Source organism: Falco punctatus (genome assembly GCF_963210335.1).
Source record: "Falco punctatus genome assembly, chromosome: 9".
NCBI classification, from domain to species: domain Eukaryota; kingdom Metazoa; phylum Chordata; class Aves; order Falconiformes; family Falconidae; genus Falco; species Falco punctatus.
In genome coordinates, this window is record NC_137589.1 from 28972135 (window position 1) to 28997292 (window position 25158).

General features: G+C 60.0%; 1 protein-coding gene across 1 annotated transcript; it reads right to left on the minus strand.

The window, feature by feature from the left end:
- Positions 1–8076: 8076 nt before the first annotated feature.
- PPRC1 (PPARG related coactivator 1) lies at positions 8077–22344 on the minus strand. Its single transcript, XM_080402373.1, has 14 exons — positions 22124–22344; positions 18109–18252; positions 17825–17980; positions 17288–17398; positions 14177–16910; positions 13715–13768; positions 13250–13310; positions 12813–12880; positions 11858–12650; positions 10091–10270; positions 9867–9930; positions 9016–9137; positions 8712–8863; positions 8077–8422 (listed from the first exon to the last, which is right to left on the minus strand). The coding sequence occupies exons 1-14, from the start codon at positions 22256–22258 to the stop codon at positions 8319–8321; spliced, it is 4878 nt and encodes a 1625-aa protein (XP_080258499.1). The 5' UTR covers positions 22259–22344; the 3' UTR covers positions 8077–8318.
- Positions 22345–25158: the final 2814 nt, after the last annotated feature.

The following is a 25158-nucleotide window of genomic DNA, read 5'->3' on the forward strand; positions in this document are numbered from 1 at the left end:
CACTAAGTGGTGTTGGCTGCTGTCACCTCTTTCCCTGATTGCTATTGGCACTCCAGAGATCTTGTCCTGCTCTGACCCATTCTTTTATCCAGGCCATTAATAGCATTGCCTTCTCTGGAGTCTGCCTCCAACAGCATCTGGAGAACTCTGATTTATTCATTTTCCTCCGGTGGCAACTACAATTCATGAGCAGATACATCCTGCAGGTCTCTTCACTCTTGCAAGGTTGTAGGTAGCAGTCACTCTCGTCCACTGGTGAAAATGGACCAGAGTGTGGTCTAACTGTCCATTAGCCATCACAAAAGCCCAAGCATAGTCTGAACCAGTTCCTCATGCATCGTACTATGTGTTTCCCCAAAGGTTATGATCTTCTGTTATACACTTAATGTACTTTCTTTTTTTTAACCAGTTGAGTACTTTGCCTACATGCTGAGTGCAACCACAGATCTTGGAAGTTCTGGTACACAGACACTGCCCAGTCTGTACATCTTGATTGCCCAACACCGTAAATGTCCCACGTGCGCTTCGTGAGACCTTTGATGGACTATAGACATCTTACCTGTTAGCCTCATCAGGCCATCTGAATAATGCTGTCCAGCATGTCCATTCTTGGGTTGCATGGCTAGAGCTGTCAACCTTTCATTTTCTAAGCCTGTGCAGCATTGCTGTAGCGAACAAGTGGTATTCGGGAATGCCTTTGCCCCCAGGTACTTGCAGGAGAGCTTCTTTATTTAGGGACAAGTTCCAACTGTCTCTAGGTAACAGAGAAAGTGTATTTTCTGCTGCTTCTCTACATACTTCCTGCCTCTAAAAATAAGCTATTTAAAGATGCAGTTTCCAATACTCACTGGTTCACCTGGGAACAGAGCTTGTACGCAATATTGTTACCGTACACAATTTCACAACCTTGCAACTCACCCATTGAGTAAGCCTTCTAGCTACACTCAATTTACCTTGCTTAGTGTTTCCACATGGACTTGTGGGTCTCCCTTGAATTAAGCCAGGAGGTGTTAAACTCATTTGCTCAAGCAATGCTATCTCCTAAGGCTCAGTCGTCACCTAAACAGAATTTTCTGAGGTCAAACCAGAAACACCATGTCATTTAACTCCCTCATCCATTCTCAGGACAAGTTCTTCTTCTTAAAATTTTGTGACAGCCTGTGGCCACTGATTCTGTAGGCTTCTTCCCAAGTTCTGCTATTTGCTGTGGTCACATCAGGCAAGCCAGAATCTTGGCGTACTGGCAATGTGATGAGCCAGAGGATGGTGCACCACGATGCATCTTGGGATGCTTGGTGGAGGCAGAACACACTGCCTGGAACAAAGCCACAGAGAGAACTATGCATGGAAGCGGGCTGGGAGCATCTGGCCAGTAGGAGGAGAGCAGTTGTGACGCTAGTAAAACAGGTCGCTGTAAGGATGTAAGAGGAGATGATATGGATATGTCCTGAGGAGGTGTGAGAAGGGGTGGTAAAAAGGGCTTTGCACAGGTATTCTCAGGGGCTGGCTACAGATGGACCAGATGCAGCCTCAAGTATAAATTGTGCTGTCTCTGTGGCTATATGAAGAATAAAGAGTAGAAATTATGCAATTCTAGGAGCCTTTAGTTTCCCAGTGAATGCCAGGCAACAAACAGCGGCAGAATAGCAGGGCTCAGGTATCCTCTGACAAGACAGAAAGCAAATTTCCTTATCGATTCACTGTAACATAAAACATAACATTATTTCAGGCATGGTTTTAATGCGTGGTGAGATTGCTGTATCAGTGAGGCAACAGACTGGTAGGGAGGAGCAGACACCCAACACAGGCAGAACCTGCAAGGAGAGGGGTGGGGGAAGAGGAGGCACAAGCCAGCTGTGGTCAAAACCCAAAAGTGAGTTTTACTCTTTCAGTAAGGGTGATTAGAGGAACCCAGGGACTGAAGAGATACCTAATGGAACAGGAAGGGGGCAAAAGAAGTTATACTCAGATGAGTTTCTTAGTCTAAGGCTCTCAATTCAGAGTTAAGGATGATGCGCAATGAACCAGGAGAAACTGCTGCTAAAGGTGAAAGTGAGTCCCAAGGCTGGTAAGGACATACAGGAAAGACTGCCCAATCTGCATCAAAAACAAGCACGAGCAGGCTGCAGGGAGGATATTAACTGTGTATCTTAGGAATAAATTCAGGTTAGTAAATCCATTGGTAATTTCAGAAGAGCCAAGTGCGAGCTCACAAAATGTGGAGGCAGCACAGGGCTGGGAGGGGTTGCGAGTGCTGAGAGAAGTAAGGAACCTTGACCTTGTCAAGGGATGGGGGAAGTAGGGTGAAATATAACTGCAAAAAGGGCAAACTTAAACACTTGGGAAAGAGCAGGAAGGACATTTGCTATAAACTGATGAAATGGAGGCACCAAAGGAATAAAAAGACCTTACTGCACTGAAAGATGAATGTGAAGCAGCAACGTGATGCTTCTGTGAAAAACTAATGGCATGATACTAGGATGCATTAGACAAGTTATTTTTAGCAGAGACAGAAACATTATTGCCATTGCGCAAGGCATTATGAGACTTCTTCCAGAATATCCTTATAGCTCTGTAGCCAGGAAGGATACATTTCCAGGCACAAAAAACTACCCCTATTTGGATACCAAAACAAACAAGCACCAGCTGATGAAGATCTACTGGAAGAGTTTGGCTTGTTCAGGTCAGACAAGGGGGGACAGATATATTTTTGAAGAAGCATTGAAAAAAATTGTAAATAAGTAAATGTTAATAAAATCTTACAGACATAAAATAATGACACAAAATAATAAGTTTAGGTGGTGAATTGGAAAGCGTCTAGCCCTGCCAGGAGTGAAGTTCTGGACCAGCCTTTGAAGAAGGGTAATGAGGCAGAGAAACCCAGATCAATGTAACGGACACTTTGATAGAACTCCCTCCACAACCTTCAAAGTGGAGCGCTGGAGGCCGGCAGTTCAGCCCGAGACACAGCTCCTGGCTGGCTAAGGAGTCAGCAGCGCTAAGGTTGTTTGGAAGAGGCTGCTTCAACTCTAGACTTCCAGGTTCCTGATGGTCGCTGTGAAGATGAAGAATAAACAATTCCCCCCTCAATTTGCTTCTAAAGGTACTGAGGTTTTCTTTCTTCAGGAGCATTAAAGACAAGCTCTGGGCCTCACGCCTTGGTGCTCCCAGCATTACAGTCCCTGGAGGTCTGCTCACACATTAGGCTTAACGCTATTGCCAGATTAGGGTCAGGAGGGAATTTTCCTGGATTGACAGAAAAATTGTGGTTGCATTTTTTGTGTGGTTTTGGGAATGGTTTGGGGTTTTTTTGCTTTGGGGTTGGATTTTTTTGTTTAGGGTTTTTTGTTTGTTTGTTTGTTTCACTTCTACAAGTTCACATCTATTTTTTGGCATCCTATGTAATTTTTTTTCACAAATTCTTTGCCATCACCAGACTTCCAGACCTGACGGTCCCTTAATCTCCCTGCTGGCTTCCTGTGACATGTTACAGCTGCAGCTTTTTTGCTGAGGGGAGTCAGGAAGCACTTGCAGCGCCTGGTTTGTGGGGTGGGCAGAGCAGATGTCCAGTGTAGAGGCACCAGCAGAACATTCATTGCACCTTTACTCACAACTGCAGTGCACTTGACTATAGGGTGACCCTGGAGGACTGCCCCAGTGTGAACACAAGCACACATGATAACTGCGAAAGCAGCTGTAAAAGGGAACATGGGAATTAACCCAAGCTCTCAGCTGTACAAGCACAGATTTAAAGCATTCACAGACACTGGCTGGCCTCCAGGGCTTGCTCGCAGGCAGGAGAGGATTTGGGACAAGGAACATGTGAGAGTGCAGAAAAGGTGTGAGAGAGAGAGCCCCAAACCTGTTCTGCATGCCATAGGGGGATGATGAGTGTCTCTTCCAGCTCTCAGAGGCTCCTTTGAGCACATGTTTCCAGTGATTGCAGCACCAAAGTCCCATAGCCCCTTCTCTGCAGATACCCTGAAGCCGGGTACCCCTGTGAGGCTCCTAGTGCACAGGGAGGCTCCCAGTGGGGAGGCACAGACACAGCACAGCAGCAGCCTCTGCTTTGGGTCAGGACCTCTGAGCCCTCGGATGTGCGGAGTCAGTCTGAATCTCGTGGACTGAGGGTCCCAAAGAAGAGAATGGGTGCAAACAGCAAGGAGCACTGCACCTCTCCCCATAAGGGTCCCTGTCAGCTTTCACCATGAGCACAGAGTATCTTACATTGGATCTTAAGTGTGAAATACTAAGCATTGAAAAGCACACCCACCTCAAGGCAATGCAGGTGCTCAGCACCTGGCAGCATCCAACCCCAAGGTCCCAGAACAGCCTTCTCCAAGGATAAGGGGCTCTCCTGCTGCTGAGAAAATGTTGAGCTCTGCAAAGTGATGAGGATAAAGGCTGTGCAGCCTCTAGCCCGAGGCAGAGGTGTGCAAAGACTGCTGCTGTCACTCTTCTGCTGCCCCACTGCCTTTTGCACGTGGGGTCCAAACCAGCTTATGTGCAGAGCACAGGCCCCTCATCTTCCAGGTTTTACTCATGATGAAAGACCACTTTGGATGACCTAGCCGTTTTCTAGCCTGGAGATCACATTCAGGACACACTAATGCAAGAGGGAATGAGAAAGGAGAGAGTAGGAAGGTGTGAAATCAGCATCAGTCCCTTGGAAATTTGTTCCAGTGGAAGGACACAGATGGCAGGGCCTGAGCACAGGGAGGGCTTAGGACAGCCACAAGAAAGGGGAGCCTGCAGCAGGAACAGAAGGGGAAAGGTTGAGAGTGCCTTGAAAAGAGAGAGTGAAAACCCCAGCTATGCTTAGTGACCTCTCAGAAAATGTCCCTGTGTAGTCCCCAGCCATGTGCTGCTGCAACTCAGCGCAGAGCCACTCACACAGCCAATGAAGGATGCCAAAAGATGCTGCAACTTGTTGGAGGAAGATTTGCTTCCAAGAGACTCCCCCCAGGAGCTGGAGTCCCTACAAAGCCCCAGCTCTGCCCCTCCCCTCTGGCATGCCTCTAGCGGGAGAAATCCCTGCAGGTACCACTGATGCCAGTGGTGCAAAGGCTGTGCACAAGCTGCACCCGTCTCTTCTCAAGGTCATCTGCAAGGCAAAGACTGTTCTGGGCCAGTGATGAGGCCACCCGCAGGACTTACCTATTCGTATGCAAAGAGGAGAGCCAAAGCATGGCTCTGCCTTGGGAGGTCCAGGTCCAAACTCCCAAACTGGGCTGTCTGCGGCACAGCACTGTGGTCTGGCTGGCATGGAGCCAGGGGCCGTCCACATGTGCAACAACTCCAGCAAGAGCCAAAGGCAGGCACGTCCCACTTGCGTTAGAGCTCAGGGGATGCATCCACGCTGCCCTGCTACCACGACAGCTACAGTCACCTCTGTGGCTGCAGCCATACCTGCTGGCTGCAGGCTTGAACAAGGGATGTGCTCCAAGTGCAAGTGCTGCTCCTCACCACTGTCCCCTGATCCTCTCCAGACAGCTCCTGGCAGCATCCACACTTCCAAAGAGCTGACTGTGAACTGCTTCCTGCTCTCCTACCTCCTCTGTGCAACAGTGCCTTTGCCGATGGTTGAGTAGTAGGAAAAACACCTTTCTGCAACTCTCACACCCTCCACAACAGACCTTAAATCAATAACCCCAGAACACAGGGCCAGGTTATTGCTAACGGAAACCATTAAACTGTAACACGGTTAAAGCCAGCCTCCAACACTTGAAAGATTTATAGGGCACAACAGCAGGGTGTTAATTCTTTTGGCAACACACATACTTTCACACTCCCTGCCTTTCCCCACCTACAGGAGCGAGGAGAGGGGACCATGTGCAGCCCAGCCCCAGGAACAGAAGGATACAGCCTCACTCACACTGCAGCCAGCAGCACGCACATTTGGGGTGACACCATACTCACAGGACTACCCAAATGTACACATCTCAGGTCCATGGGGTAGCACATCCCCAGGAGTTCCAGGGATTGTTCTGCCAGGGGACATCCCAGCTCTGGCTTCCCGGTGACACTCCCAGCTCCTGACTGCCTCCACAGCTGCAGCAGAGGCTCATGGAAAGGCTGTGAATAAACTTTCAGACCAGCTATAGCAGTTTGGAGAAACCAGCCCAGCTCTTGGGCACATGAGCCCTTCCTCAGACTTGAGTCAGCCTACAGCTTGTGGGTGTTTTCACAGCTGGTTGGTCAGGGGGTCTCCCTGCAGCATTCTTGCTTGGATCCACACACCCTCAGCACTGCTGTGGCAGCTCAGAGACTGGGGAGACACTTGTCAGCGCCACAGTCGGCTCAGCTGCCCTGGGCAGGAGAGGGGCTGCATGCGTGCTGCAGCAGAAGGGGTTTGCACAGACTTCCAGATAGGGACAGGCACATCCTCACCCAAGTCCCTGCCGGCTCCTGCCTTTCACTCCCTCCTGCACCATCGACATCCCTGGGAAGAGCTACATTACTGGTTAATGCCCCCCTGACCACCTCCCCCTCCATCCTGCTCACAGCCTTGCCTGCAGCCGCCTCTTTGGACCCTCCCTTGTGCAAAGTCCAGAGCCAGGCAGGAGAGGACAAGGTGGGAACTTGCCCAGGGCTCAACCCACTGGCAGCCTCACTGCACTCCACATACCTGAGGTACTGTGGGGGCCTCCCCGGGCCAAGCTATAGAGTGGCACAAGTCACTCAGCATGCAGGCAGGAACATCCCTCCTCTCCATCCAGGGGAGCAGAGAGGGTACAAGTGGGCTCCAGCCATCGTGCTTAATGCCAGACTGCGAGATTGCTGCGGCACACCCCCAAAGGGCCTGAGGCCAGAGCACGATCCAAGTGGTAGAATCAGCTTCGCTGACGCCTCCTGACCCTGCATCACACCTACTGGACACCCCATCCTGAGTTTATTGCTGCCGTTTCCCTCCCTGCTCTCCTACTAGAGGAGCGAGCGCTGCCTCCATCAAGCAACAGTTCTGGGGGAACTCTGACCAGCCCCTTCCCACTCCAGGCACTGCAAGCAGTGCTGGAGGGGTTCAGCCCCTGCCCATCCCTTCCCTCCATGCTCCCCCAGCTCTGCAGAGCCCATCTGGGTGGCTGCAGGCTCCCCCATACCAGTGTGTGCCGGAGAGGGGGCCCAACCGGGCACCACTGCACCCTGCCCAAGCCTGTCCCAGTCCTGAACAGGGAGCTCCATGCCACCTTGGGGTTCCTAGCCAGCACTGCCAGCTCAGCCAGCCCCACGCTGGTGCTAGGGATCCTTGGGCTTGTCCCAGCCCAGCAGCAGCCCAAGGCAGGGCTTTTCTCTGGCTGCCAGCACAAAAGTGGGGTGCAGAGCCCCAGCACTGCTACCTCAGGGTGAGGTGCAGGGAAGATGCTCCGCAGCAGGGCCAGGCACATTCCCCTTGGGGGCTGCCTGGGGTCACGCATTTCCTCTGTGAGCTGCAGCGTGCTGGGAAGGCCTGGACAGGCATCCTGCATCCCCTCCCTGTCACTCTTCATCCTTCCTCTGCCAAGCACCATCCCACCACGCTCTGCCCACCGTGGATGCCTGTAGGCTCTCTGCAGTCACACCTCTCCCTCGGGGGACACCCAGAGATGAGGTGTCAGACATCCCTCTTCCTCTGGCAAGCTGGAGCAAACCAGTAGGCTCGAAGGAGACAAGGCAGACAAGGGCAGTCCCGCACGCTGCCCTCCGAGCAGGCAGAACCCTGCCTGGGCTCCGGCCAAGGGCTTGAGCCCCAGTGCCCCGGCCCACCGCGGGGAGCGGCGGTGGGGGGTGTCGCACTGCCCCCCCGTGGCCACCACGGGAGGTGCAGGTGGCCCCAAAACCCAGCCGCGTGCCTCGGGGCCAGCAGAGGCCGAGAGATGGCCAGGAGTCTACACTGCCTGTCCTCACAGGTGCCTTCACCCCACGCCATGCCATCTGGGGGCAGCCACAGTACTGCCCCACTTTCCCCAGACACCCACTCCTGCACCCAGTCCCCAATCTGTGCTACCTCTCGAGGGGCCAGACCCCAGTGTCCTGAGGGGACAGAGCCCAAGCCCACGTCTGGGAAGGGCCCACACGAAGGAGGAGACGAGGCAGCGCTGCTGTTTGGGCATCCAGATTTATTACACGGCTGGGGCAAGCCTGGGGCTGCCACTTGCCTGGGCCCCTCCGGTCAAAGGCAAATGACCCGTCCTCCTTAAATATTGGTTATAAAACAAATTTCTTTTTTTCCTTTTTCTTTTTCTTAAAAACCCCATCTCTATCTCTCTCTCTCTCCATACTTTTTTTGTCTTTTGTATTAGAGTATAAAAGTGGGGGCGGGCATTCCGCCTTGCCTGCCGCTACCTCCGCAGGCTCCGCTGTGCCTGCCGCAGCAGCGTGTCGAAGTCCAGGGAGTCAAACTTGCTCTTGACAGGGGCTGGGTCGAAATCCTCCCGGTTTGAGTCTGGAAGACATGGAGAGAGGCTGCCTTGAGCCATGGGGACATTGGCACAGTTCCAGCCATCCCCACAGCAACTCCTTCCCATTTCACTTCACGTGCCAACCTCTAGAGCCAGAGCTGGGCTGCTGGAGGATGGGACCTGGCCTCCACCACAGCGCTGGAGAGACGGGGAACCCTGGTCCAACCGTCCCTCGGGGCAGGATTATCCCTGGACATGGAAGGGGATCCCTACAGCTCTGGGAAGGAGAGGACCCAGGGTGCCACCCCCCAACCTGGGGGCTGTACAACTCACCCAAGTCAGCATAGTTCCTCCTGCAGAACTGCCGGCGGCCGCCGAAGCACAGGTCGAAGGGCTGTTCGTCTGGGCGCCGCAGCTTGTGCCCACTCTCAATGGCGGCAAAGGCTTCCTCGGCATAGCGGTAGGTGACAAAGCCATAGTTGTCTCTGGAGCCAGAGAAGGAGGAGGAAGGAGATCATCAGCAACACAGCGTGTTTGTCCCTGCCTTGGTCAGTGCCACCCCCTTGAGGAACGGGAAAAGGGCCAAGAGGAGCCATCCCCAGGAAGGGGCTGCTGCCCCACGTCCCACAGCTCTTACCCCTCAGAGCGGAAGTGCAGGGTGCACTCCTCGATGTCCCCAAACACAGAGAAGCGGTGCCGCAGCTCCGAACGTGTCATCCTGCTGGGGATCTTGCCAATAAACACAACTCGCCGCTCCTCCTGGGGGCAGGGATGCACAGCGCAGTGAGATGGCATCCGAGCGCTCCTGGTGAGCAGGGCCTCTCACACAGAGCACCCCTCCCTGCATCGCCACCCATCACACCATGCCCTGGCTACAGCCTCCCCACAACGCTGCCTGCAAGGCTGTGACCCCACAGCTTTCTGAAGTGATGGAGAGGCTGGTGAGGCCACATCTGCCGTGCTGTGTCCAGTTCTGGGCTCCCCAGTCCTAGAGAGACAGGAACTACTGGAGAGGGTCCATTGGAGGGCTGTGAAGATGATGAGGGTATTGGAGCACTTCCCCTATGAGGGAAGGCTGAAAGAGCTGGGCCTGCGCAGCCTGGGGAAGACTGAGAGGGGAGCTTATCAACACGTACAAACATCTTAAGGATGGGTGTCAAGAGGATGGGGCCAAGCTCCTCTCAGTGGTACCCAGACACAGTGGTGCCCAGGGCAACAGGCACAAACTGCAGCACAGGAAATTCCAACTGAATCCAAGAACCTCCTTACTTGGAGGGTGTCAGAGCCCTGGTGCTGGCTGCCCAGAGAGGCTGTGCAGTCTCCTCCTCTGAAGACATTCAAAACCCACCTGGACACAATCCTGTGCAACCTGCTCTAGGAGAACCTGCTTTAGCAGAGGGTTGGACTGGATGATCTCCAGAGGTCCCTTCCAAACCCAATCGTTCTGTGAAATCTCCAGCCCCAACTTTCCAGCCCTTCAGCACTCACTATTGCACGTTCCTTCTGGAGAATCCTCTGCCTTTGGTAGTGGTCCTGTGCATCGTAACTGTACCTGGCAGGGCAGAAACCGGACACATGAGCTACAAAGTCATGGGGGTGCCAGAAGAGAGTGGTCCCGGACACAAGGGAGATACTGAAGGAGCGGGTCCACCCTTGTCTGGGACACAGGAGACTGGAGGGAGCTCACACCTCTGCAGAGTGACCTCGCTCACCTTCTCCGCCTGTTACTCCTCCTGCGGGGCGAGGGGGAGCGGGAGTGGGACTGGCTGCGGGATGTCGATCTGGATGAGTAGGAGGATGTTGATGATGAGGATGAGGACCTGTCCCGGGACCTGCCACATGACCCACAGCTGGAGCGGGAGGAGGAGCTGTGGGAACATCTTGAGCGGTACCTGGGGGAAGCAGAGACACATCTCAGTGCAGAGCCGAGCCCTCCCCGCACTCAGCACCACGAGGCTCTGGAGAAGAAAAAGACCTCCATCCTCCCCAAGGTACCCAGCACCTCACTCAGACCGGACCCAGCCCCAGGGTGGGCTAGGCTATGGAAACCTCTGCCCCAGTTTGCCAGGGCAGTAATGACACTACAGATGTGCTGGCTCCAAATGGACGCTGGCATCCACAGATGTCCACTTGGCTCCAAACCGCAGTGAAAAGGGAGCAGGCTCACAACAGGCACAGCCCCTGAAGAGCAAGAAATAGTCACGGGGAAACTGGGCAGCACATGGCTGCAACTGGGCAAGGGCCCACGAGGGGCCAAGGCTGCTACGCTGAGCCCCACACCGTGCACAGGATGACACCGGAGCCTTCACACACGTGTTGCACTCAACTGCCACATGAATGGAGACTGTACGTGCCTCCAACCACACCGAGGGATGCGGCATGCACCGGGAAAAGGCTGGGCTTGTGTGCCCACAGCCCCCTGCCTACAACAGCTTCTCTGACAAGGCCAGTCAGATCTTAAGGGCAGCAGGACTGAATTCCCGCTGGGACCAAGCTGTGCTACCTCCAGCCAGCAGCAGGGTACCTCTGAACATGCTGCACACGGGTGGTCCCTGCCATAGGGACCAAACCCAGGCCCCAAGTGCGGCGTGTTGCCACATATTCTCCTGGAGGACAGCCGGTCAGGATGACCCACTCCACAGGGACATCTCCCAGCACAGGGCCAGCTGCATTTGCTGGAAAGCCAAGCCAGACAGAGCAAGCCCCTGAGCTGCCCATCCCTGGATCATGGCACTATATACATGCTCCTTCCAGCTCCAGCCTCCACATCTACAGGTCACCAATGGAGGGGTCTTGTTTGGACAAGCCCTTCATGCCCAGTGACCTGGCACATCTCCAGAACCGGCTGACCACTCAGGGAAGGGCAAATGAGGGATCCCTTGCCAGCTCCAGCATCTCCCACTCCAGCTGGGACAGGCTGTGCATCACTCAGATGCACAAGGGCTCCAAAAGAAACATCCCCACAAGAACCAAGCTGCCCCATGTTTCTAACAGCCTGACAGCTCCGTAAGGAGCGCAGGGAGCCCCTGAAGCAGCCAAGCCAGATGGGTTTTTCTCTGCTTGCTTCCATCACCTCCCTGGAAGGTTCCTCTATGGCTCATTTCTACACCTAGGGCTGCACCAGCCCCGCGACACAGGCACCGACACCTGCAATAATACCCCAGGAAAAGCATCCAAAAGCCAAGGTGTAGCCAAGGACTCATACTACGGTATTCCAGGAGTAAGGAAGCCTGGCTCAGCAGTGGCCTTACAGGCACACCCGCCCAGACACGGGGTTCAGCCAGACACCCACCAGCAGGGTGTCGCAGCAGCTGCCCCAGTCTCTGTGAGCCAGGCACCCCTTCAGAAGGACCACAAGGACCAAAAGATCAAATGCAGCCATTAAGTAAGTCCATAAAGAGGTGTCTGGGCACCCTCACAAAAGACTGGTCACCAGACAATTGCCCAAAGAGCAAGCAGACAGATGTTCCACCGCTTACCTTCGCCACCGCTTGGGTGGTGGGGAGAATGACCGGGATCGGGATCGGGAGGATGAAGATGAAGATGATGACTCACTAGCTCCATCCGAACTGGAGCTGAAAGAACGGCTGGCACGGCTCCGGCCAGCCCTCCAGCTGCTGGCAGAGGGGCTGGGTGAGTCCCGGGGTCTCCGGTAGCAGCGCAGGGACCTCTTGGCAGCAGCGTGGCTGGGCTGGGCACTGGGAGTCCGCACCTCCTGGTCCCGGCAGGGGGATGCAGCTGGAGACAGGAGCACTGAAGTGGGGGGGCTGCTGCACCTGGCGGTGGCTTTGCTGGGGACGCTAGTCCGATAATCCAGGGGGGCTAGGCAGGCCATCCCCAGGGGCTCCTGGCTCGGCCCCACGGTCGCGGTGGGGGCTGGTGGGGTGGGCTTGGGCTGGTCCAGCGTCCGTTTGGTTAAGGAGGAGATGGGTTTGATAGTGATGTCCCGGTGGTGTTTGACATTCCAGCGGGAGCCGCCTTCAGCAGGAGGCTGCGTGCCAGGGTTGCCGTTGCTCTCCGGCCGCGCTGCACCCGGGATGCAGTAGTCGTGGTCTCCCGAGCAGACGTGGCTGGGGGCTGAGCTGGAGGGGGCTGGCGCCAGGCTCTTCCCCTGGAGCTTGCCCGGGAGCAGCGGCTTGGCTTTCATCAGCTTGGTCGTCTTCTGGGGCCCTTCCTGGGGCGTGGACCCAGGCGACTTGGCCTTGGCCAGCAGCGAGACAGCAGGCAATGGCTTCCAGAGCTGGTGGGGGGGCGTCGCTGGCGGGGTGAGGCCTGTGAGAGCACCGGTGGGCTTTCAAGAGCAGCCCCTTCTGCAACCCACCCGCCTAGGGTGCCCTCCCAGCCCAGCTCCCCTCGAGCCCCCTGGTCTCCCCCAGCCCCATGACAGCCCCTGCCAGGACACAGCAGGCTCCCCTGCCTTGCCCTGGGCATTACCTGCCACGTTGGCCAGCTCAGAGGCCTGCAGGCCATCCGGGAGCTTCCTGTCCTGTTGGGTCTCGGGCCTGAGAAGGGGAAAGAAGCTTTGTCAAACGTGGCAGCCAAAGCCCAGCCCTAGTCCCCATGCCTGGGGCACCCATGCGAGCTGCCCCACTGGCCTGGCCAGGGGACAGAGGATCTGAGAGAGCTGCAAGGATGGAACTTGCATAGCTGTCATGACCATCACTGCTTCCCCCAGTTTTTCCCCCTCAGTGCCAGCTCTGGCCCCCAGCCCAGCGAGGAACTCGGCCCCTCCTGGGCTGGTGGACGCAGCCCTGGCAGAGTTCAGACCCCGCCAGGACCGAGAGCTGCCCCATGCCCCTGCTGAAGGCAGGGCTCAGCCCTCTGCCCAGGCTCCACACCAGAGCACTGGCTGCAAAGGTCTCGGTACTCACCCAGAGCTCCCCATCGGCCGCTTGTCCTCAGGGGGCTGCACAGGAGCCTCCTCCTTCTTGGCTAAAAAGGAGAGCGGGTGGGTGAGGGTGGTGAGAGGCTGGGGCCGGAGAGCAGGGGATGGACCCTGCACACAGAGGGGGACACAGGGAGCACCCAGGGGACAGCCAGGGAGAGGCAGCACCCCAAACCCAGGTTCCAGAAAGGGGAGCAGCACACCCCCTTTCCTTCCCAGACTCTTCACCAACCCTTCAGCCGCCCGAGGGACACCAGGCCGCTTTCACAGGCCAAGGAGACAGGGGCAAAGACACTCCCAGGGCAAGGCACCCAGGCAGGGTAGCACCAGCCTGCAGGCAGCAGTGTCCCAGGCCCCCCACTCCCACCCCACCACAGGGAGCACAGGCAGCCCAGGGAGGCTGGCACGGCACAGAGGGAGCCCCGTGGGGGACAGCACACCACATCCACACCTTCAGACTTCTCAAACTGCTCCAGCAGGCTTGACAGGTCGGTGGCTTCGATCCCTGGGCCAGAAAGAACACAGCAAGTACGGTCAGCAAAAATCCTCCTGGCACCACAGGGATGCACCCCTGCCCCATCCTCCCCTTGCATCAGCCTTCCCAGGCGAGGAGGCAAGTGTTGGGGAGGAGCAGCAGCAGAGCCTGCAGCAGCTCTGCACCTCCCGCAGCAAGAACAGGAGCACCCAGCTCTGCGGCCTCAGGAGGGACCTGTTTGGGCACAGCCAGCCCAGACCATCCGCTGCAGGCGACATCCTAGCAGAGCACTGGGAAGACTGCAAACCTGCGGGTGCAGCTTTGCCACCCTTGCCCCTCGAAGTGCCAGGAACCAGTCCCGCTACCTGGGCTGCTGGCAGCGCCACAGTCTCGCCAGCTGGCGATGCTCAGCCCAATGCCCGCAGCCCCCCCACTCACCGATCTCGCTGATGAAGGCTTGCACGATGTCCTTGCTGTTGTCACTGGGCTGTGCTGGGCTACGGAGCAGCTGGTGCCTCCATGGCCGTGCAGTGGGGGCCTTGCTGGGCAGGCCGCCCTCTCGGCTCGCTTTCAGTGGTGGTGCTGCAGCCCGGAGGGTGGATTGTTGGCTGGGTGGCTCCTGCCTGGCAGCTGCCTTGGGCTCCGGCAGGGCTTTCTCCACTGTCGCCTTGCCTGGCCCTGCGGCCTCCTCCGTGGAGTGGGTGCCAGGGGACTCCCCAACAGGGCCAGCGTCAGGGGACACCTCTGCAGCACAACGGATGGCAGCTGGGGGGCCCTTTTGAAGCTGGGTGGGGTTTTCAGCCTGGGGGTCCTCGGGGGGCTGGCTGGGGGCAGCCTGGGGTGCTGCCGTGTGCTGGGCTGGTGCCGCAGGAGAGACCCTGCTGGGCTGGGCAGTGGCAGCCAGTGGGGCTGGAGGGGCCTTGGGGAGAGAGCTCTCCCCCGCCAGCCGTGCCTGCCTCCTGGGGTCCGACACCCTGCTGGTCACTGGCCTGGCTGGGCCACCTGCAGCCACCACCTCGCTGGCCAGGGCGGTGGGCAGCTGGGTGGGGAAGGCTGGTGGCTCCAGGCAGCCGAGCGCGGGGGCAGCGGGAGGCTGCCCGTGCAGGAGGGCCGTGCTGGGGTGGCCACCAGCTGTGAAGGTGGCAGCACCCTGCAGTGCCGCTCCGGAGTCCCCATAGGCCAGGGGAGGCACCGGAGGTGGCATGGGGATTCCTGGCCAGTAGGATGATGGTGCCCACCCTACCGGGGCATAGGGACCACCGGCGCCAAAAGGAGGTGGGGGTGGCACAGCAGGTGGGGGCCAGGCCATGGCTGGAGGCGGGAGGCCAGGCACCACGTGAAAAGTACTGGGGGAGCCGGCACCGGGTGGTGGGGGCAAACCATGGCAGCCCACAGGCTGCGGGCTGAAGCAGGGCCAGGAAGGCACTGGTGGGTAAAGGGCATAAGCACCGGCAGAGGCTGGCGGCATCCCGGCAGGGGCTGCCCCAGTGGCTGGGGGCACATTTGGTGCAACAAAAGGCATTGGTGTTGATGGGGGTGGTGGAGCCACGGCAGGCGCTGGAGCTGAAGCCAGAGCAGCAGGAGCTTTGCCAGCAGGAGAAGGGACCACAGCAGGGCTGGTGGGTTTCTCCAGGCTCTTCTGAGTGCTGGCTGCCTCAGTGGCAGGGCACGTGGGTGACACCAGGCAGGGGATCTCCGCCAGCTCTGTCGGAGGCTCAGGGACGCTGGGCCACTTGCTGGCCGCTTGCTTCTTGCTGTCCTTCCTGCTGCCTGGGCTGGGCTGGCGGTGCAGCATGCGCATTCGGTATTCCCGCAGGCTCAGGGCCTTGGGCTTGGCTTCCCTGGGCAGGCCCTCACTCGGCTCTGATGCTGGCAGGCTCGCGGGGGGCTCCAGCCCCACACCTTGCTCCGGGAGTGGAGAGAGTGCCTCCAAGACCCCACCGTCCTGCCTGGAAGCTGGCTGTGCATCTCTGCTGCCCTCCGCCTGGTTTGCCGGGTCTGGACACGCAGGTGTTGGCTGCTCCTCCGCGCTTGGTACGGTCTTCTCCAGAGGCACCGCAGTCTCAGCCTTCCCCGGGGCCACACTCACTGCTTCTGGCACCAGCTCCTTCTGCAGCTCCTGTTGTGCTTTCTTGAGCAGGGAGGCCCCCGCCGTGCTCCGGGGCCTGCCCCGGGGCCGCGGCACCTGCTCCACACGCAGCTCCATCTGCCCCTTCTTCTGGGCTCGCTCCAGCTGCCGCGCCAGGAAGTCCGAAACCTGGATGGAGGGACATGCTGCCCGTCGACGGCTGGTGGGTGGCTGGCCCAGGGACTGCCCGGAGCTGGCCGAGCGGAGCCGGTGGGCCACACAGTCCCTGCCTGGCCTGGCCTGCTTGCTTTGGTCCTCCTCTGCTTTCTTTTTCCGACTCTTCCTTGCTCTCTCACGGCCACGTCCTTCCTCAGAACCCTCGTGTTTGCCACCAGCCGGGGCCTCCGTGCTGTGCTGGGAGCTGCTGTCAGGGCTCCAGGCTCCGGGTGCTGCTGCCTCCGGTGGGGATGTGACCTCTGGGGTAGTGCAGGAGGGTTCCTTCCCAGGCAGTTTCTCCTTCTCTTCTTCCATCCCATTTTCCTGGGCTGGAGCTTCTAGCAGCTCCTCTTGATCCTCTGGGACTGTCTCCCCAGTACTCTCCTCTGCTCCCAGGAGCTGGGGCTCCAGGTCAGGGAAGCTGGGAGCCAAGGGCTGCAGGACTACAGGGATCTCCACACTCTCCCCCTCACCAGGTACAATTTCCAGCAGGACAGGACCGCTCAGGAGCTCCTTGGCCACGGGCTCAGTCTCAGGGTCCAGGCACACAGTGAAGGTGGGCAGGCAGTATGGGTGCATGGACTTCACCAGCTCACTCAAGGACACATCACCTGTGTTGATGATGCAGGGGTCTTCACGCTCCCCCAGCACCTCCCCAGCCCCGCTCACACAGAACTCCCCAGCCTCCATGCCGCTGTCTAGCTCCAGGCTCAAGGCAGCTTCCTCCTCTTCTTCCTCCCCATCACTGCGCTGAGGCAGGGACTGCTCTCGGGCTCGGTGCCAGCCCACCTTCCTCTCCACCCTCGGGGTGCTGCAGACTTGCTTCTTCATCAGTGCCGCATCGTCGAGGCTGTGAGCAGCTCGGTCCCAAGCCAGGTCTGTGTCCGTCTGGGAAGGGGAATCAGAGTCAGCATCAGATCCTGGGCTTCCACCGGGGCTCCTCCGGGCACAGCCAACTGTGGGTCTGCTGCAACTCTGCAGCAAAGCCCCTGGGCAGGCAAAAAGCTGCAACACATTTGACCCTCCCAGTAGGGCACACAAAAGAGCTGGAAGCTCACCACCTCATCCCATCCACAGCACCCCCGGTCCTCCAGTACCCACCAGCTGGGGCAGGCCCTGCTCCCACCACTACCGGTGCCCTGCAAAAGCATCATATCTGGGAGAGGATGCCTGTGCCAGGTGGGAAGGCAGGGGCTGGTGGGCAGCAGCAGCTATGGTTACCCCAGCACCATCACTCCTTCAGCTTCCCCTGCTCAGCTGCTCACCTTCCCGATCACAGAGACACTGCTGCTGAGAGGCCTGAGAGCCTTGGGCTGCTCCAGGGCAGGGCTTTCACACTCCAGTGATGGACGGGATAAGCTGAGAAACTTCTGAAACTGGAGAGGAGACAGACAGAGGACAAGGCAGTGACACATTTCTGCTGCTGGAGGGGACAAGTCCACCCCTGGTCCCACAGTGGCCATGCATGTCATCATGTGGAGCCTGGGAGCAAACTCAGCCTTGTTTCACCCACAGCACGTGCAGCCCCAAGTTGGTCAAGCAGAGGGGGACATGCTGTTCCCCAGAGCCTCTGGCACATCTCTGGCTCCGCACCAAGGCAAAGGCATGGCCCCCCCAAGCCCACACCGGAGCCCCGGCAGCATCCAGGGCTGGCTCATCCCTTCTCTCAGGTTGCTGGTCAGAGACCATCCGAGGGTGCTGGGGACCAGGTTCTAAACACCTCAGGGCACCCTCATGTCAGGACCTGGCAGAGCATCTTCCCACCCCTTTTGGGGTTGGACTGGCTCTGCCCCACAACTTACCGAAGGATTCTCCCGCTCCCGAGGTGAGGTCAGCAGCTCTGCATCCATGATGGTGTCAAAGGGAGACAGGGTCTCGTCATCCGTGCTGTCCAGGATCTCAGTGATGGCGGTCAGCAGGGACAGCTCGTTCTGCGCATCCAGGCAGGCCTTGCTCTGCTGCAAGGGCAGGGGCAGTCTCAGAGGGCGGTGGGGCACAGCCACGGGACCTGGCCACGGGGGACGCTGCCGCCACCCCCACCCATTCCACAGCCAGAGCCAGCCCAGCCGCCACTTCCCCCACCCACCTCACTCAGAGAGAGGTCCTCAATGATGGAGATCACAGAGGAGTCAAGATAGTTCTGCATCGTCCCCAGGATCTCTTCGGCCTCCAAGATGGTTTCTGCATCCAGCGACGTTAAGTTCAGGTCATCTTCCTCAAGTGAAAAGCACTGTTGAGGAGCATGGGGAGCCAAGTAAACACTTTGCAAAGCACCTCTACTACTGCTGATCTGCTCCACAGCACATGTGGGCCCCAACAGTGGCCAAGGTCAGTGCTGCACACCCAGCACCCCAAACACACAGGGGAGGCAGGCAGGACATGGCTGTGCTGCAAGTCAGAAGATGGCACAGGGGACCTTGCCCCTTGCCTTTCAGGAGAGGTTCAGGCCAGTCTACCCCACTGCACAAAGCCCCGTGCCGCTTTCAGCTTGAGACCCTTTGATTACCAGGGATGCATCCACACTGGAAACCACCGCCCAATTCACTCCACAGCCACAAGTGGGAAAGATGAATTGATAAACGCCCAACAATTCCCAGGCTCTGCCCAACACCACGCATGGCTTGTGCTGCACAGGGAGGGGGAGAGGCAGGCTCCCCCCACCCCACAGACTGTCACGCGCTCCTCTGACTCTGCGCTTCAGATAAGCCCAAAAACATTACGAAATTCTTAACAAAAGCGCAGGACTCAGCAACAGGGATGCAGCTGGCTGCCACTGCTGGGGCCCTACCCCAACACCTCTGCTGCAGGCTACAAGAGGACAAAGGCTGTGCTGGCAATCCAGCACCAAACTGGCTTTGCTGCTGCTCTTCCTTCAAATTCCCAGACCCACATCCTTCCCTGTCCCCCCAGCCAGCTCCAGGGATGTTCACGTAATGCAAGACAACTTTGGAAAGGTTTTTGCACCATACTCCACAAGTGCCACGCAGCCCAGTGCTACAGAGTGGCCAGGAAAAGTGAGATGCCAGGGCAGGGGCTGCAGCCCCCGGCTGAGCAGAGCCGCTGGACAGGCAGCCTCTGCCAGGAGCGGAGCAGCAGCACAGGCATGTCACCGGCACGAGACAGGACAAGAACTCCTGTTTGCAGACAGGCTTAGGCTGAGATAACCCAGGCAGGGAAGATAAGGACACCAAGGACGGAGCCCTGGGGGAGCACACATCCTTCCCAAAGCTGGCAACAAGCAGTCCTCCCCCTGGCGCAGCATAGGGAGAATCTGGCTGAACCTTGGGGGATGCACACCTGATGCAGCTCACCCACGTTTCACGTAGGTACCACAGCACAAGCCTGAGCCCATGCAGGACAAAACAACACCAGCCCCCGTACGAGACCTGCCTGTACTTTGAAGTCATCTTCCAGCAAGAGGGAAGCTGCACTGGAGCGAGAGCAAGCTTTTCACTAAATAGGCGTTTCCTAAAAATATGGCAGCACCAAACCCACATGCCCAGACCCCTGGTCCCTGGGGCTCTTCAGAGACTTGCCCCCACCAGAGCGTGCACCTCTGGCTGCGATGCAGCCAGGAGCCTTTTGCAACCCCAGAGCACAGGCAACCAAGGACCAGGATGGGAATCAAAGCCAGGACCCCCATGGCAACGCCCTGCAGCCACCCATCCCAACCCTCCCGCCCTGTTCCTGCGTGCTGACACGTCAGCCCTGAAGAGCAGGAACCTGCAGTGGTGTGGGGCTCAGCAGGTGGCACCCTGGGCCACCCTCTCCCAGGCTCTCAGCCCAGAAGCAGAGCCCACCGGTGACACCGGGACACTGCTCCACCCTGCCGTGCAGATCAGACTACAGAGCAGTTTTACTGCTCAGCATCTCCAGTCCCCTCCCTCTCCGGCGCTGGCTGCTGGTCAGAGCCCGGCGCAGAGCCCTGCTGGCAGCTGTCTACGATGCAGCCTGGCTGTGATTCCTGGCCAGTCCTCCTGGAGATACTGGGAGGAGCGGGGAAGCACATCCAGGCTCATACACCAGCACTGCCAAGCGCCGGCATGGAGCCCCGAGTCACTGGTGACCGGCAGGCAGAGATGCCCCTGGCTGCCGGAGAAGCCCAGCGGCAGGGATCTCACATCCAAGGGAAGGGGGGCTGGCTCACCCCTGCCCGATGACAGCAAGGGGGTCTGGGGGATGCCCCCAGGGTTGCATTGCCCCACCCATCTTGCCACAGGGCCGGCTCTCCCCAAAGGCAGCATCTAATAAGAGGTTTCCAGCCATGACCGGCGCTGGATGTTTGGAGGAAGGGAAGTAAAATCCTCCCAAATGGCCTCTTCCCGCGGCTCCTACCCACAGCCCAGGAGGGAGGAAGGGCAGGCAATCTCCAAAGCCCTCCTTGACTCAGCGCCTTGCAACAGGGAGTCCCACAGCCATGAGTCACCAGCAAACGAGGCTGTGTTCCCCCAGGACTCCCTTTGATCCACCTGAGGCTGGGCACCTCCTCCAGCCCTCACTGCTCGTGAGTCGGGGCGGTGGGGTATGAACCAGCCCAGCCTGCTCCCACATCCCTGCCCGCTCTCCTCCCTGTCAGAGACCCCCGTCTCCCCTAATTTGGGGGGTACACTCTCTGAGCCCTTCCAGCTCCCTGTGTTTGCTTTACACTCATGACTGCGGCAGGGATGAGGCTGTGGCTTACAGGGATTGTTCAAGGACAGGCTTGGGCTCAGGCCATGCCATGCCCGAGCAGTTGGTGCCGCCGGGGAGACGGGAGGATGCCCACAGCCCCAGAGCGAGCTTCAGGCACATGAGCAGCTGGGATTTGGCCAACAGCTTGAGACAGAGATGGCCTGAGTGTAGCCACTAGCTCCTCTGGCATGCAGCAAGAGCAGGCGATGCTGTGCTCGCTCCTGTGGCACCCAGGAGGCACAACCAAGGCCTCCGCGGGCAGCTGCCCAGCCAAACCGCGTCAGTGACATGCAACGCGTGCCCAGCCAAGCCACGGCTACGCCCCAAGCAGAGAGCGGCCATCCTCCCCGTGATGGCCACAGGCAGGTTGCCAAGGCAGCTCTCACCTAGGCAGAGCTGTCAGCAAGGCCACCGGGCTGCTGCCCACCGGGGGAAGTTGGGGGGGCTCCCCCCGGCCAGGGCAGTACCAGCAGAGGATGCTCCGTGGACTCCTCAACCGCTTTCGGGAAGCATCGGGCAGGAACACACCTTTCTTCCCCAAACTCCCACGGCCCCACCCGTGCTGGGCAGAGGCAAGGACAGCTCGGCATCCCCCTGCCTAGGCTCGGGGCGGGGTGTCTCCCCCGCAGCGCCCTGGCCAGGCAGGAGCACCACGGAAAGGGCACAGCCGTGGGGCTCCCCGAAGTCCCAAGGAATGCCCAGGGCAGGTGTCCCCAGGTCCCATCCAGGGGTGCTGCACCCCCGCGCTCCCCGTCCAGGCGGCAGCGCCGTAGCGCAGACCCCACCGGGCCCCACCGGCGGTGGCGGGGACGCCGCGCACGGGCGTCAGCACCGCGCCCCAGACCTGCCCCGCAGCGGGAGACGCTTCCCCCAGAATAATCCCCTGCTTCCCCCGGTGCAGCTCGGGGATGGCCCCCCACCCCGGGCCGGACCGGAGCTCCCACGTCCTTCACCCGGAGCTCCTGCCACCGAAACCGGCGGGTGCCAGTGTCCCGAGCTGCGCCCCCCGCCCCCCCCCCGCCTCGCCGCGGCCTCAGGTGGGGGAGGGCGGCGCCGGGATAGAGGGACCACGGCGGGGGGGGGGGACCCGGCCGGCGCCGCCCCGGTACCCACACCGCGGGCGCTGGGTGTCACCTCCCGTAAGGGGTACCGAGACCCCCGCCCCGGCGGGCCCCGGAGCCGTGCCGCGGCCCCCCCGCACCCGGGGGCTCCCCGCGCCGCTACCGCCGCCGCCCAGCGCCGGCAAGAGAGCCTCGGGCGTCCCTCGCCGCCTACAGAAGGGGCGCCCGTTGCCCGTGCGAAGCCCGCCCGCCCGCCCGCCGCCGGCGCGGCAGGCCCGCTCCCGGCACACGTGGTGCCGCCGCCGCCGCGGGAGCCGCCCCGGCCTCCACGTGTCACCGCGCGGCCCGCCGCACCCCGCCGCCGCCTACCTGCAGGGGGCTGCCGGCGCGGAAGGGCGGCCCGCGCGGGGCTCCGCCGCCCGCCGACCCTCGCGGAGCCGCCCCGGCCGCGGCACCGCCGGCCACGGCCACGGCGGGCGCCGCTCCGCCCCGCAGCGCCGCCATCTTGGCGCCTCCGCTCCCAGCGCGGCCAGTGCCGGGCGCGGCACGTGACCGCCGCCCGCCCCGCACTACAGCTCCCGGCGGCCACCGCGCCACCCGGCCCGGCCCCGGCCCACGTGGGGCATGCCGGGAGCGCCACCTCTTCGCCACCGGCGGCGCGCCGAAGGGCGGGCGCCGGCCCGCGGGGCCGCCCGGCAGCCGGGAGCGGGGCGGCCATCTTGAGGGCGGGCGGGCCCTCGAGCTTCGTCGCCATCTTTGCGGCGGGCGAGGGCGAGGAGCGTCGTCCCCGCCCTGCGGCGCGCGGTGGGCGGGGCGGGGCGGGCGTCACTGGCGGGAAGCGCCCCGGCGGGGCGGGGCGGCCGCGCGTTTTCCCGCGGCGCCGGCGAAACCCGCCCCGTTGCCGGCTCTGCCGCACACGTGGGCGCGGCAGTCCTTGGCGCCCTGGGGAGCGGGGAGGGGGCTGCTGCAGGCGCCGCGGCGTGAGCCGGGGCTGTGAGGCGGCCCCGTGCCGCCAGCCGCCCCTGCCGCAGCGCCACCGGCGCTTCATGCAGCCAAACCGGGGTTGGGGGTGACGGGGGCGCCGCGCACGCGTGGCGGGCGAGGGGGAACGGGAAATACCACCGGGAGCGAGGGGCGGGGTGGGACCGTGTGGCGCGGCGGCGGGGCAGCACTGGGTGCCAGGCCGCAGGCTGTGCTGGGCGCATAGGGTTCCCCAGAGCTGGCCCGCAGAAAATCGCCTGGAGCAAGCGAGGAGGGGGGGAACCGAACGGCTCCTTTGGCACAGCTGCCCGGATGCATGGCACAGCTGCAGGGCATGTTGATGCGCAAGGCTCTTGGCCTGGCCGTGGTCTGGTAGCCCCTGGTCACTAAGCCTGGAGCCCCTTTGGGTGCCCTGACCTCCTGTGGCTCTTCCTCCCGCTCCCAGACAGCAGGATCATCTCGTGGGGTGCAGGGATGTGCTCGCAGTAGCACAAGTGCAGCGTGGGTGTGCTGGCAGGAGCTCTGCGGTGCAGGATTTGCCTGGTGGGGGCTAATTGTCCTGGCCTTTCCATCAGTCCCTGGGGACACAGACCTGCCCAGGCCAATTCCCATGGGGATTCCACAGGATAGAGCTGCTTTGTTCAGCCTTGCGTGCCTGGTTGCTGAGATGGGTCACGTCTGACAGCATAGAGCCTCATCCTGCTGCTCTCCTTCCTCCCACCCCTGCCACAAGGGACTTTTGTCTGTGATTGCTTGTCCCGTGTTGCCCCCTGCCTCTCGGGGGCTGCTCCTCCATGGCAACAACCGGGCTTTCGTCTAGGGGAGTTGCTCTCCTCCTCTAACAAACCTGTACAGCACCTTCCAAGCTGATGCCCTTGTCTGGCCAAAATGCCGGCTGAGCAGCAGCCAGGCAGCTGGTCCTCCTCTAGGGCCATGGACCTACATGTGAGTACTGGTGAGCACTCGTTGGGTCGTGCACGCAAGTTGGCAAGGGAGGGTGTGAGCACAATCCTGGAGTGTTGGGCGTGGGAGTTTGTGTTGGTCGTAAGAACAGGCTCCTTGGGGTAGCACTTACCCCAGGCGCTACAGAGGAAGCAGGGAAACCTGGGCAAGCGCTCCGGGCTCCATCTGTGACCCAGGAGTGGTTGCTCCTCTGAAACATACTTTGCTTCTCCTGAGCTCAACATGTCTAAAGCATGGAACAAGTCACTTTGGAAAAGCCTATCTCTCCCCACTGGCCTGCTGGCCATGACCTGGTGCCCAGGGACCTGCCAACAGGGATTTGGACCAAAGTTGCCCTTGGAGCCCCTCAGCTTTCCTCCTCCTGCTCCAAACCCTCCTCTCCCTCTTTGTCCTCCTCTCCCTGGGGCATACCCAGGGCATGCAGTAACCTTCCTGATCACTCCATCCCTGTGGGTAGCAGGACCCTGCAGCATTGCAAGGCCAGTCCCTCACAGAGCAAGCCTAGCCTGGTGTGAGTCCTGCACATGGGACCGTATCCCCCACACATGGGGTCCCTGGGGTGCAACCAGAGGGAAACCCACATGCAGGTACCTCCCCCTGCCAGTACAACTCACAGCAGGGTTTCTCCTGGCAAGGGGCAGCACCAGGCACTCCTGCTAGTTTACAAGGGAAAACAGGCAGAAAGGAAAATGCGCATACTGCATCACAGCTCCTCTCCCTCCATGTGTGGTGATGGCATCCCTGGCCAGGTACAGCTGGCAAATAGCCCACCCTGACGCTGCCCAGTGCTACCCAGGCTCAGCCTGTGCAGCACCCGGAGCGGACAGCTTGCTCAGGGCTAATGGGAACAGCTTGCAAAGGAGAGCTCAACCCCATGTGATGCTTAAAGGACACTCGGTGAAGAGGAATGCGAGTCCCATCCAGGGAAGGAGCCGATGGGCTGGTGTTGGTCCTTCAGCGGGGAGAGGGGGCCCAGGCTCCCTGGCTCCCCCTGGCAGTTCTGCCCAGGATGCTGCTCCCACCGTGGGGCTGGGGCCACATCTTTGCAGGGCAGCGGTGGGGTCGGCACGTTGCCTCACAGATGGAGCTGCTGGGGCCGTGCCAGGCTCTGCTGCTGCAGCAGGCATACAGGGTCCTGCAGAGCTGTCTGGGCTGGAGGAAGATCCCTCGTGGGGCTCCTCTTGTGGGGGTGATGCTCGTGGGGCAGATGCCCCCAGGAAGACCCTGCCAGGATGGCACTGCTCCTTCTGCCCTGGTGTCTCTCTGGCCCTAGTCCTGGGAGGATGGAGGGATGTGGTCACATCCCTGCATGGCACAGGGCGCAGCACGGATCCGAGCAGCTCCCCTGGCCCCTGCCTGGCCGCTCCGGCCATCTCCGCACAAGGTGTGGCAAACACCAGCCCCGGCCTCCCTGACGTGCCACAGGCTGCTGCCAGCCCCCCTTCCTTCCTGCCCCTGCG

What these genes read in the sequence shown, in the direction of transcription:
- PPRC1 (XM_080402373.1), bottom strand. Translation starts at nt 22,258, where the DNA reads ATGGCGGCGCTGCGGGGCGGAGCGGCGCCCGCCGTGGCCGTGGCCGGC. An exon ending in GCAGTTTGAGAAGTCTGAAG is followed by an intron (nt 13,311 to 13,714) that starts GTGTGGATGTGG and finishes TCTCCTTTTTAG; the next exon opens with CCAAGAAGGAGGAGGCTCCT. An exon ending in TCCAGAAGGAACGTGCAATA is followed by an intron (nt 9,138 to 9,866) that starts GTGAGTGCTGAA and finishes CCCTGCCCCCAG; the next exon opens with GAGGAGCGGCGAGTTGTGTT.